We start from the raw sequence: 14,718 nt of genomic DNA on the forward strand, positions 1-14,718 counted from the left end.
GGGGATACGTATTTTACAAAGACAGATGGGAGTACTCTTGGTTTGGTTTGCAATGAGAGGATATGTATTTTACAAAGACAGATGGGAGTACTCTTGGTTTGGTTTGCAATGAGAGGATACGTATTTTACAAAGACAGATTGAAATACTCTTGATTTGGTTTGCAATAAGGGGATACGTATTTTACAAAGACATTGAATTATACATGCTTTGCAAAGACAGATTGAAGTACTCTTGTTTTGGTTTGCAATAAGGGGATACATATTTTACAAAGACATTTAATTATACATGCTTTACAAAGACAGATTGAAATACTCTTGGTTTGGTTTGCAATGAGAGGATACATATTTTACAAAGACATTGAATTATACATGCTTTGCAAAGACAGATTGAAGTACTCTTGTTTTGGTTTGCAATGAGAGGATACGTATTTTACAAAGACATTGAATTATACATGCTTTACAAAGACAGATTGAAATACTCTTGGTTTGGTTTGCAATGAGAGGATACGTATTTTACAAAGACATTGAATTATACATGCTTTGCAAAGACAGATTGAAGTACTCTTGTTTTGGTTTGCAATAAGGGGATATATATTTTACAAAGACATTGAATTATACATGCTTTACAAAGACTGATTGAAATACTCTTGGTTTGGTTTGCAATGAGAGGATACGTATTTTACAAAGACATTGAAATACTTTTGGTTTGCAATAAGATGATACATATTTTACAAAGACATTGAATTATACATGCTTTACAAAGACAGATTGAAGTACTCTTGTTTTGGTTTGCAATAAGGGGATACGTATTTTACAAAGACAGATGGGAGTACTCTTGGTTTGGTTTGCAATGAGAGGATACATATTTTACAAAGACATTGAAATACTTTTGGTTTGCAATAAGATGATACATATTTTACAAAGACATTGAATTATACATGCTTTACAAAGACAGATTGAAGTACTCTTGTTTTGGTTTGCAATAAGGGGATACGTATTTTACAAAGAGAGATGGGAGTACTCTTGGTTTGGTTTGCAATGAGAGGATATGTATTTTACAAAGACAGATGGGAGTACTCTTGGTTTGGTTTGCAATGAGAGGATACGTATTTTACAAAGACAGATTGAAATACTCTTGATTTGGTTTGCAATAAGGGGATACGTATTTTACAAAGACATTGAATTATACATGCTTTGCAAAGACAGATTGAAATACTCTTGTTTTGGTTTGCAATAAGGGGATACGTATTTTACAAAGACATTGAATTATACATGCTTTACAAAGACAGATTGAAATACTCTTGTTTTGGTTTGCAATGAGAGAATACGTATATTAGAAAGACATCGAATTATACATGCTTTGCAAAGACAGATTGAAATACTCTTGTTTTGGTTTGTAATAAGGGGATACGTATTTTACAAAGACATTGAATTATACATGCTTTACAAAGATAGATTGAAGTACTCTTGTTTTGGTTTGCAATATGGGGATACGTATTTTACAAAGACATTAAATTATACATGCTTTACAAAGACAGATTGAAGTACTTTTGGTTTGCAATAAGGGGATACCTGTTTACAAAGACATTGAATTATACATGCTTTACAAAGACAGATTGAAGTACTCTTGTTTTGGTTTGCAATGAGGGAATATGTGTCAATATTCACAATAAAGATCAGCTCAGGGAGTTCATTTAAGATGTATGCCCTGTGAGGTTAGTTTGGTGTTGGTGCAATGCAAGTATATTATATAGCACCAAAAGAATTGTAGTCACCGAGACACTACACAGCTCTTGCTACTGAGTCACTAGCTCTTGCAATCAGTATTTGCCTTGTGCAGACCGTATGTCCAAAGAGCTCACAGGTAGTTGTTGGTGAAATATTTCAGTAAAGTTAAGCCTAACAAATAAACATTCATGTACATGCAGCATGTTCACTTTAGTAGCATAGAGGTCTCGGAGACGCTTAATCAGGCATATTTGGATGCATTTTTTTAATCCTGGATGCAGAATATCACTTACGCAGAAGTCCTCTTTACATGCACAGTAGCTGGTTGGCAAATTCAAAGGCTTGCCATTGCTGCTTCAACCACCTGCTGAGTGGAAAAATGTGTTGATCAGCTGATCATTTCAACTGTGCTGGAATTACTAATGAAACACTGTACATCAGTTACAAAAGAGTGTCATAGTTCATACGTCACTGAATTTAGGACAGAACTACTGAATCAGTATCACGTCAGTTAAATCTGCTGGTACTCACAATTCTTTGTGTAAGTTGAATTTTACCACTGTGTTAATGCCATGGTATAAGAGCTATAAAATAATTTATTTGTTTACTTCAGAGGTCAGTTTATGGAAGAAACCCACAGAGCCAAGCAAAAAGGAAGAAAGGTATCCCAAGAAGTTAAAATTTGAACCAGGAATGCCTTGCCCAGTGAAGAACTGCAGCCCAGTCCAGATTTCATCCTATTCTTCATTTGTGCAACACTGGAATGAACGACATGCCGTTATGCAGAAGAAGTTTGCATGCACTGTGTGCGATTTCAAACACATTGAAAGGTCCATTGTTTTTACGCATGTGAGGAAAGAACATGGTATGCCCTCACATGTTGTAAAAAAAAAAATAACCACGGTAAAGGAGACTAATATGAAACCTGAGGAACTGTATGTCCCAGAGTTGCCGACAGATCATAGGAGATCAATGATAATGGTCAAGTCAGATGATTCAGGTAATGCAATGAAATATCAGTAACTGATATTACAGTAAATAACTATTATAACACACCATTGAATGTAGCATGACAGTCAATTCTTCAATATACTGTAAGAAATTTGGACATATTGGTATGTAAAGACATCAGTAGTAACATGAATATTTTCATTTTCTGCAGTTAAAATTTTCCTAATCATTTTCAAGTGGCCATAACAGTCATATATTGTAGGATTTCAGGATATTACCAAACTATTTGAACCAAAGGTCTGTGGCTGATAACAATAAATGAGCAGGTCATACAAAGCTGCAAAGGGTAGGGACCCTCATCAGAATGCAGGAGGCCCTGTAGCGATCACCTTTTCTGTCTGTCCATTTGTCTGACTGTTCACACTTTAGTTCTACAGCCCAAACAAATAATTGGATGACGCTTGATAGAAAATATTTTACTTTCAGGTTCAATTTAAATGGAATATTTGCTCTTTTGTATTTCCACCATAAGGTAGAATGTATTGTATTGTGTTGTTGCCTATCCATCTGTCACCAGTTTCATTTCCACACAATAACTCAAGTTATCTTCGTGAGTACCGTATATACTTGCATATAAGCCCATTCGCGTATAAGCTGTCCCCCAAACTGAACAGGTATTAACACTAAAAAGTGCATGACCCACATATAAGCCGACCTACAACTCTGATACATATCAAGATGCATGAGGTAAGTTCTAAATGCATTTATTTAGGCAAACTTATATTTTAAAAAATTACATGTATACTTATCTTGTGGTTGGCATGCATGATTATTAAAAAGACATGGTATAAACGTGTTTGAAAAGTAATTGAATTTTCTGTTTTCCTATTGTTTCTGCCTAATTTAGATTTGTGTATAATTTGATTGAACAATGACAAGAATTTAGCAATCGTGAGTTGCTGTAACACTACCTCTCCCTTTTGAATCGATTGTTTGTCTATGCATTATTGCATTGGACATTTCATATCAGTGCACCAGTAATTACGTTTTTACTTTGCTTTGAAATTGTAAATGCCTAACTCATTAAAATGTAATCCCAGCATGACAACACAATGGACAAACAATACAGTTTGATTCAACGCTCACAATTAGGCAGTACTGAATGTATTTACATAATGGCGCCACTGCATGTACAGTGTAGGTTTGATTACACACTGAATTAAGTACATCCCTTGGAGTCAAATCATGGGCACCATTGCACTAAACTTTAATGATATCTCCAAAATACAATAATACAATTTCAGAATTAATGCTTCGAAAATTATGCTAATGCCGCAAAAGCTGAGTTGTAGTTTGCTTTGATGTAAGTGACCTTACACCATACCTGTCAACTTTCACACAGGGAGGTTAAAAAACTCGATTTTTGAGGTCGCTTCATGCCTACATCGCTATTTCATAATATCTTCCAATTTTTGCAGAGAACTTTCAATTATTACATTATGTCTTTGATTTTCATTTCTTCTAAACAAGAAAAGTCCTACATGTTCTGTTGTATCACCTGTAAATTATTGTTGTGACAAAATAATTACTAGAAAGAATTCACTTCTTCACTAAATAGAATGTTAAGTTTAAACATTATTCAAATAAATTAATGATTTCTATTACCTCTACAATAATAAAAAAATTTAAAAAAATAAAGCAGAACAACAAAAAAAACAACAACAATAAAATCATCCACAATTAATTTCATTCCCAAGAATGGTCACTACGAATGCTGTAACTTCATATGCTATAGCGCCATACCCACAAAAAAAACTTACATGAGTGAACACCTGGCATTTTTATACTGTATATACCAATGTTAATTACCATCGTTAAATTAAAAGAAGGAATGAAAATACATACCACGCAGCAAATGTGTCCTCAAAAAACTAATTCAGAATACATGTTTTATAATAAACAATGCTAAATGCTTTACGAGTTGACAGTAACGGAATGAGCTCAGATATACAAAGAGGGGGAAATAGTTGCCACATGCACGGTACCATGAGACTGGCTATTTTGGTACCTTTAGTTCAACAAAACCGGAAATCCTTTACACATATCGATGGGGTTTTTAAGGTGGCTTTAACAATTTTTCAGTCATATTGCAATGATGTCTAATGTGTGTCTGTTTTTTGCGATATCTAGCACTGGGGCATCAAGTTTTATTACCCTGACACAAGGCCGACCAGTCCTAACCTCTTAATGTAGATTTGCTTTTATTTAATTTTGTGGATTAGAACTCAATAGACCAAAAATAGAGAATACAGTCTTTTGTATTCAATATTTAAGTGATCGAAATGCATCAATAACTCAATGAATAATAATTACCCATAATATTCATGAGGCCATGAATTAGTTTGATTTCTTGCATTCCACAACAGCATTTATAAGTATGGTCCCAGATGAGCGGTACTCCTAACTTGGATTTGCACTGCTTGAATTTTATTTAGGGTTGTTGGTTTACAAGCAAATTTAGGATGCATTTTTATAAATTGAATTAAAAATTAAAATAAAAATATTTTAATAAGACCTTGAAGGAGTTTTTTTCTAGCATCTCACATCATCATTTACAAAATTCAGGTCCTCAAATTGTATACCACACCAAGAAAATCTTGTTTCTGACTCAATGGTCCATGATCAGTAGGAAACTACACTCCCTGGGCCTACTCGATTCAAGCATTGGGCCTACTTGATTCAAGCATTGGTTCAGAAACTACAGCCTATAGAATACAACTACAGCATATAGAATACAACTAAAGCATATAGAATACAACTACAGTGTATGGAATACAACTACAGTGTGTAGAATACAACTACAGCATATATAATACAACTACAGTGTATAGAATACAACTACAGTGTAATAGAATACAACTACAGTGTATAGAATACAACTACAGCATATATAATACAATTACAGTGTATAGAATACAACTACAGGGTATAGAATACAACTACAGCATATAGAATACAACTAAAACATATAGAATACAACTACAGCATATAGAATACAACTACAGTGTATAGAATACAACTACAGGGTTTAGAATACAACTAAAGCATATATAATACAACTACAGCATATAGAATATAACTATAGTGTATAGAATACAACTACAGCATATAGAATACAACTAAAGCATATAGAATACAACTACAGTGTATAGAATACAACTACAGCATATAGAACACAACTACAGCATATAGAATACAACTACAGTGTATAGAATACAACTACATCATATATAATATGACTACAGGGTATAGAATACAACTACAGTGTATAGAATACAACTACAGCATACAGAATACAACTACAGTGTATATAATACAACTACAGCATATATAATACAACTACAGTGTATAGAATACAACTACAGCATATAGAATATGACTACAGGGTATAGAATACAACTACAGTGTATAGAATACAACTACAACATACAGAATACAACTACAGTGTATAGAATACAACTACAGTGTATAGAATACAACTACAGCATATAGAATACTACTACAGTGTATAGAATACAACTACAGTGTATAGAATACAACTACAGCATATAGAATGCAACTAAAGCATATAGAATGCAACTACAGCATATAGAATACAACTATAGTGTATAGAATACAACTACAGCATATAGAATACAACTAAAGCATATAGAATGCAACTACAGTGTATAAAATACAACTACAGCATATAGAATACAACTAAAGCATATAGAATACAACTACAGTGTATATAATACAACTAAAGCATATAGAATACAACTACAGTGTATATAATACAACTACAGCATATATAATACAACTATAGTGTATAGGATACAACTACAGCATACAGAATACAACTACATCATATATAATACAACTACAGTGTATAGGATGCAACTACAGAATATAAAATACAACTACAGCATATAGAATACAACTACAACACAGAATACAACTACAGGGTATATAATATAACTATAGTGTATAGAATACAACTACAGCATATAGATTACATCTACAGTGTATAGAACACAACTACAGCATATAGAATACAACTACAGGTATATAATACAACTACAGCATATAGAATACAACTACAGTGTATATAACAACTACAGCATATAGAACAACTACAGCATATAGAAATACAACTACAGTGTATAGAATACAACTACAGCATATAGAATACAACTACAGTGTATAGAACACAACTACAGCATATAGAATACAACTACAGCACAACTACAGCATATAGAATACAACTACAGTGTTGAGAATACAACTACAGGGTATATAATACAACTACAGCATATAGAATACAACTACAGTGTATATAATACAACTGCAGGATATAGAATACAACTACAGTGTTGAAAATACAACTACAGGGTATATAATACAACTGCAGCATATAGAATACAACTACTGTGTATATAATACAACTACAGCATATAGAATACAACTACAGCATATAGAATACAACTAAAAGGATCAAGCAGCACATTGTGTTCATTTTACAAGAACAATTAAGAAATAACAAAAGTGGTCTTAGACACAAATACCGGTAACATATGACAGGTCTGTGACCATAAAAGACCAGTTCTAAACTTTGGACCAACATTATTTTTAGGCCCTGTTTATCTTCCTGGCATTTTGATTTCTGCTTCATTAACTTGCCAAAAGTGGTTGGATTTCAGCTAAACACTGCATGAAGCTTTTGTTTTCGATCAGTGAATTAGGCTAATTTTCTGTATTTGATGTTTTCATTGATAGGAGTTATAGCCCCTGAATTTCCTGTATTTGATATTTTCATTGATATGAGTTATAGCCCCTGAATTTCCTACATTTGATGTTTTATGGATAGGAGTTATAGCCCCAGAATGCCCATCTTATGCTAACTTTGGGTTCCCAACTACAGTTCCGCTGTTTAAGCCATGTCATGAACATTGTAGGTAGCAGTGCACCCATTGTCAATAGCAACATTTGAATTAATCTGACAGTTGGCGACGTGTTTTGCAAATTAGTGGATAAATATGAACAGGTTTAGCAAGACAGGACTTGAGTTCCATTGCATAAAAACGTACAGGGTGCTGCAAAATGTATACAGAATATGCTATAAGAGCTATAAAATTATTTTTTTACTTCAGAGGCCAGGTTAAAGAAGAAAGCCACAGAGCCAGCTCAAAAGAAACAAAGATATCCCAACAGGTTAAAATTTGCACCAGGAATGCCTTGCCCAGTGAAGAACTGCAGCACAGTCCAGATTTCATCCTATTCTTTACTGGAGCATCACTGGAATGAACGACATGGTCTAATGATAAAAAAGTTTGCATGTACTGTATGCGATTTCAAACACATTCAAAAGTCCGTTGTTTTTATGCATGTGCGGAAACAGCATGATATGCCCTCACATGTTGCTGCAGCAAAAATCACCACGGTAATGGAGACTAACAGCCAGTATGTGGATCCTGATGAGCTGTATTTCCCAGAGTTCCCAACAGAGGACAGGAAGTTAATTTTAATGGTTAAGTCAGATGGCTCAGGTAATGGAATATCAGTTATCTGGTATTAAATAATTATTATAGCCCCACTGAATGTAGCATGGCAGTCAATTCTTCAATATACTGTAAGAAATTTCGACATCATTGTGTTGTAAAGATATCAGTAGTAGCATGAATATTTTCATTTTCTGCAGTCAAAATTTTCCTAATCATTTTCAGACTGGCATAGCAGTTGTATATCGTAGGATTTCAGGATATTACTGGTGGTTTTGACCTGAAGGTCTCTGGTTGATGGCATTAGAACAGCTGGCCATAAATGGACCTGCCAACCCTTAAGATTTTGCCATAAGTCTCATGGAAATGGCCCTTAAAATATGGACATTAGGAATAGAAGCACAAATTACAGAAATGCAATTGCAGTGAAATCCCGATACTGCCTTGTCTGTTTGATCTGGATCTGTGTTTTATATTAGATTTAGTGCATTTGGTCATGGAACCAGACTGACTTTACAGGAGTATCCCAGATGCTTTAAACTGCACTTATTTTGTGTTGCAAAACATCTGCATGATGAAGATGATGCTTATTAAAATTTTCTAAAATGACATCCAAGAAACACTACATTTTCATGAAAAAAGGGACAATGAGCCTCATAAAAATAGTTAATAGGACATAAGGGAAAAAAGTAGAAAGGGCATTATGTTTATTGGTTATGTGTGTTGATTTGAGTATGTCTCATGGCAGGAAAGAAATTACTGTCACCAAGTGAATTTTTTTTTTTTTAAAGATTACATGTCATTGAGAAATAGCAAAGAAGTCATGGAGCTCCATAGGGTTTGGAGCTGCATTTTTTTAAATGGTACTCGAGGTAATTAAGGTCCAAGTATACTGTACAAAATTTACATGATGTTTACCGACACTGCATCAGTCTTGAATGACACCTCTTGACCTTTTAAATGCATGTTTTCCAGCTTGAAAATGGCGGTACATGATATTTTGTTACATCTTACTGAAACTGCTCTAACTTTATGGCAAAAATTCTGCTGCTTTATAGAAGTCTTGTTAGGATTGGCAGGTCTTCCTACAGAACAGCAAAGGATAAACAGTTAGGGACCCTCATCAAAATGCATGAAGTCTTTTACTGTCTGTCCATTTGTCTGAGTTCACAATATTTGTAACCACCATAGCTGTACAACCCTTACAAAACTGGATATCATTTGGTAGGTAAATTGACTGTTAGAGGTAAATGTGCCTTTGAAAGTTTGTTTTATTTCCTTTTCAGGTTTAAATTGACAGAATTATGCCCTTTTATATGGCTTTTGTGCTTATTATTATGTTTTTGTCCAGCCATCTGCCACCAGTTTCATTTCCACAAAATAACTCAGGATGTCGACTATCATTGGTTACTTGAACTTGGAACCACTCTGGTGGCCTAAGTGGTTAGAACATCTGCCTCGAATGCTGGAGGTCGTGGGCACAAACCCCACACAAGTCATACCAGAGACTTTTAAAAATGGTGCTAGCAGCTGCCTCGATTGATACACAGAATGAAGAGGTTAGTGTTAGGATAATGTGACTGGGTGGCACATGATGGTATATGTCTGCAGCATGATGCCCCAGTATACAATTTTTATTTAACCGTTCTTGTTGTAACATCTGTTTTTTTGGGTAGCAACTGTTCCACATCTGAATTCTTCAAGCATGATATGAATGGTAGTGAAATTAAATCTGATTAGAAAAACCACCATCAGGTCTTCCCTTATCTGCTAAAAAAGAACTACTGCCTGGAGCTCCTGAACCTGCATGTCTGAATCATATCAAACAGGCCTTTAGACTTATTCAATTCTCTCAACCAGTCGTAGAGAGAATCCCTCAGGTGCAATGGCCCTCCACTCTAATAGCATCTGAAGGCAAATGGCACGTTTTCACCTAGTGGTGTGCAACCAAACATAGTTTACCTCTCCAGATGTCGATATCGCAGATAGCTAATTTCTTTCTCTAGCACTTTGAAGACATTTTTTTTAAAAATTAATAAGTTAAACAAGACAGGAAGTTGTCGAAGTAACATATGAAGATGGTTTATTTTCCATAACACAAAATACATTTTCGGAGCCCTTGAAAAGTACTTGTCAGGGCTTTATGAACCATGGTTATTTATTATTATTATTATTATTTTTATTATTATTATTATTCCTTGTATATGGGTAGCATTGGGTTGGGGAAATATCCCACTAACAGACATGTAAGCCCTCCTGTTTTTTGTAGGAGACTCCCTGAATTCAACTGTACCTCCTGCACTCCTGCATTATTTTTTCTCCCAGAAAAAATTTCATTCTGGAAATCCCTTAGCGTGTAAGACCAGAAGTGAGCAGAAGTTCTTTGAAAAGCACGCAGATTTGAATTAATATGTTTGGTAATCTCTTCTACAATGTCTAAAAGAAAGAGAGATTCGGATGAAATTGGAAAGTATAAAAAAAATATAAAACTTCTTTCCAAGCTTCTTATTGCCTGGAATTTCCATGCCTAGCTCGTGGAAGTGATAAACACACAGCATTTTGCAAGACATGCAGTCAATGTTTCATTGTTGCCAGTGGCAGGAACAATGATTTTCATCGACGTCTCCAGTCTCAAAAGTAAGTTTTTAATCATACTGTTTATTTTTATGGCCTTAATTGTATGCTGCAAGTTGAAATTTTAGTGCCAGCTTCAAAATTATTATCATCTTGAGCAAAATTAGGATACACTGATAGATCGGTTAAATCAGGTACAGTTGAATAAATGACAATTGAATCGATGCATCTTCAGATACTAAAAATACTAAGACTTCATTATTATGATTATCATCATTATTATTATTATTATTATTATTATTATTATTATTATTATTATTTAGCCATAAACCTGAAAATGTACTTTAATAATTTAGACTTATCAGCTCTTTCCTAAGAACTACATCTACCTGCCTAAGATATATATTAAGATCTGGAAGAGAAACAAATACATAATTGTGCCTGAAGTTTTAATAAAAAGTAAGAAACATTAAATGCAATTCATTTTTGTGAATGAATGCAATTTGTATTTTGTTATCTTTTGTTTCCATGTCAGTATTTTAAATTTCATTACTTTATTTCACAAGCACTTAACATCTGCACAGACAAAGAGAAACACCCTGGAATGCTGGAGCCTAATTCAGCAGCTGCCATGGACCAAACTTGGGTGAAGACTGGTGAGATCAGAGATAGCATGGATCAACAAAATTTGGACTTCTTATCAAAGTGATGAGCCATATCCTTGCCATTCCTCACAGCAATGAATTCTGTTAAAGAATATTTAGTTTTGTGAGTAAGAATAGGACTCACGTCAGGAGCAGCATGAAAACTGAGACACTAGAAAGTATTCTTGTTGTTAAACAAGAAGGTATTGTTTGCTCAGAGACAGTTTGACAATGTTATGCTTAAAAGATGCAAAGAAGCAACAACCATGTCTCTCCAGGAGTAGTATTAATTGATGTTCTTCACTGTTAAGTTTTTTTCAGTCTGTTATTTATATATTGTTATTTATTATCTAAAAATAAACCATTTTAGAATTGAATTAGTATATGTTTATTTGAAAACCATTCACTTTTTGTAAAAATGTTCAGCATATTTCTCCCTTGCTGAAATCCTCCCTGTAATAATTGAAATCTCCCTGAAAATTTTTCAAAATCTCCCTCGAGGACTCTCATTGGGGTTGGCAGGTCTGCACTAACTACATCACACATTACTTTACAAGGAATAGTGGTTAATACTAGTACATAGTATTATATTCTAATTTTGAACTCAGTACAGTGGCTATTACTAGTAGGTAGTATTATATTCTAATTCTAAACTCAGTACAGTGGCTTATGCTAGTACATAGTATTATATTCTAATTCTAAACTCAGTACAGTGGCTAATGCTAGTACATAGTATTATATTCTAATTCTAAACTCAATACCGTGGCTAATGCTAGCACATAGTATTATATTCTAATTCTAAACTCAATACCATGGCTAATGCTAGCACATAGTATTATATTCTAATTCTAAACTCAGTACAGTGGCTTATGCTAGCACATAGTATTATATTCTAATTCTAAACTCAGTACAGTGACTAATGCTAGCACATAGTATTATATTCTAATTCTAAACTCAGTACAGTGGCTGATGCTAGCACATTGTATTATATTCTAATTGTAAACTCCCTACAGTGACTAATGCTAGCACATAGTATTATATTCTAATTCTAAACTCAGTACAGTGGCTAATGCTAGTACATAGTATTATATTCTAATTCTAAATTCAGTACAGTGGCTAATGCTAGCACATAGTATTATATTCTAATTCTAAACTCAGTACAGTGGCTAATGCTAGCATATAGTATTATATTCTAATTCTAAACTCCCTACAGTGGCTAATGCTAGCATATAGTATTATATTCTAATTCTAAATTCAGTACAGTGGCTAATGCTAGCACATAGTATTATATTCTAATTCTAAACTCCCTACAGTGGCTAATGCTAGCATATAGTATTATATTCTAATTCTAAACTCAATACCATGGCTAATGCTAGCACATAGTATTATATTCTAATTCTAAACTCCCTACAGTGGCTAATGCTAGCATATAGTATTATATTCTAATTCTAAACTCCCTACAGTGGCTAATGCTAGCATATAGTATTATATTCTAATTCTAAACTCCCTACAGTGGCTAATGCTAGCACATAGTATTATATTCTAATTCTAAATTCAGTACAGTGGCTAATGCTAGCACATAGTATTATATTCTAATTCTAAACTCCCTACAGTGGCTAATGCTAGCACATAGTATTATATTCTAATTCTAAATTCGGTACAGTGGCTAATGCTAGCACATAGTATTATATTCTAATTCTAAACTCAGTACAGTGGCTGATGCTAGCACATTGTATTATATTCTAATTCTAAACTCCCGACAGTGGCTAATGCTAGCACATAGTATTATATTCTAATTCTAAATTCAGTACAGTGGCTAATGCTAGCACATAGTATTATATTCTAATTCTAAACTCAATACAGTGTTTAATGCTAGCACATAGTATTATATTCTAATTTTAGACTCAGTACAGTGGCTATTACTAGCACATAGTATTATATTCTAATTCTAGACTCAGTACAGTGGCTAATACTAGTACATAGTATTATATTCTAATTCTAAATTCAGTACAGTGTTTAATGCTAGCACATAGTATTATATTCTAATTCTAGACTCAGTACACTGGCTATTACTAGCACATAATATTATATTCTAATTCTAGACTCAGTACAGTGGCTAATACTAATACACAGTATTTTATTCTAATTCTAAACTCAATACAGAATTTAGTAATATTGGCTATAAGAGAGTGAGAGTGCTAAAAAAGTATAGTTATTGTAACACTTTTATACATTTGCAGCCACACACACACACATATGCATGTTACTACTAGATTCAGCATTACGTTACTACAAGTTTTATAGAGTAACTATTTTCTTTACTCATTTGACAATATTTCGATTCTGTTATCATTTTCAGTGATTGTTTTCTATAATTATCAACCTCCTAATAAAACAAATACACAAATTACTTAAATTAATACTTTAACAATTTACTGAAATTGCTATTTACCTATAGTATAAATGAATTACAACATTTTTACATTCTCATATACCCAAAAACAAAAGAAATGAGGTCATACCAACAACACTGCTTGCCATTTGTCATCAAACCTTTTCCATGTACAATTGATGTATGCATAATATTTTTCTGACATGTTATAAACCTTTATTTCTTTTTTAAATGGGTCATGTTCATTAATTCATTGTTAAGTCTACATTTATAGATATATGATTTCAGTTGCAACAAAAGGAGCTGGATCATTTTATCTTTTTTGTTTTGGTCTATTATACCAAGAATAAATTCTCTTTTGGATACTTAAAAATTGTGCAGATGAGTACTCTTACTTCTTACTACCAAATCAAATGATGTAAGTAATGACTCGGTTCTGGAATAGTTCCAAAAATGATATGATAAAGTCTCTCTTACATAAAGAGCATATGCTTGCAGGGACTTTTCCAGTTTTGTTCAAAAATGTATTTCTTGGTAAAATTCTTTGTATTATTTTATTTTGAAACGATCTCAATTTAGGACATGGTTAATTTAAAGGACAAGAAAAAACATCCCTTCCAGTCACTATAACTCCATCTTTCTGAGTTGATTATAGTTTGCCTTTATTATTGGCAAAATTGATTCTTCTTAAAGAAATCCTGGCCAATATCTCAACAGATGACTTTAAAGATCTTGACTGTAAATCCATCAGTCCTGGGCTTTTATTGTTAAGCATGTTTTTAAGACTTGCTATTGCTTCTGTTCGTGTAATTGGGTCATTCATTGATTTATTTTGTGTATTACCAAATTAAGGGATGTCTGTAAATTTCAGTTTGCTTGAAGATCAACATGG

The 14,718-nt window shown here is 33.3% G+C and overlaps 1 protein-coding gene across 1 annotated transcript in view; it reads left to right on the forward strand.

Moving 5' to 3' along the window:
- The window catches only part of LOC149781009 (uncharacterized), a 138,458-nt gene that overhangs the window by 118,272 nt on the left and 5,468 nt on the right, over positions 1 to 14,718 (forward strand). Inside the window, exons 16-17 of the mRNA XM_089938122.1 lie at positions 2,342 to 2,728; positions 7,869 to 8,264. Coding sequence (XP_089794248.1) covers positions 2,342 to 2,728; positions 7,869 to 8,264 — 783 coding nt within the window. The remainder of the gene's footprint in view (positions 1 to 2,341; positions 2,729 to 7,868; positions 8,265 to 14,718) is intronic.

The sequence above is a fragment of the Sinohyriopsis cumingii genome, chromosome 16 (genome assembly GCF_028554795.1).
Source record: "Sinohyriopsis cumingii isolate HCF-2022 chromosome 16, ASM2855479v2, whole genome shotgun sequence".
NCBI lineage: Eukaryota > Metazoa > Mollusca > Bivalvia > Unionida > Unionidae > Sinohyriopsis > Sinohyriopsis cumingii.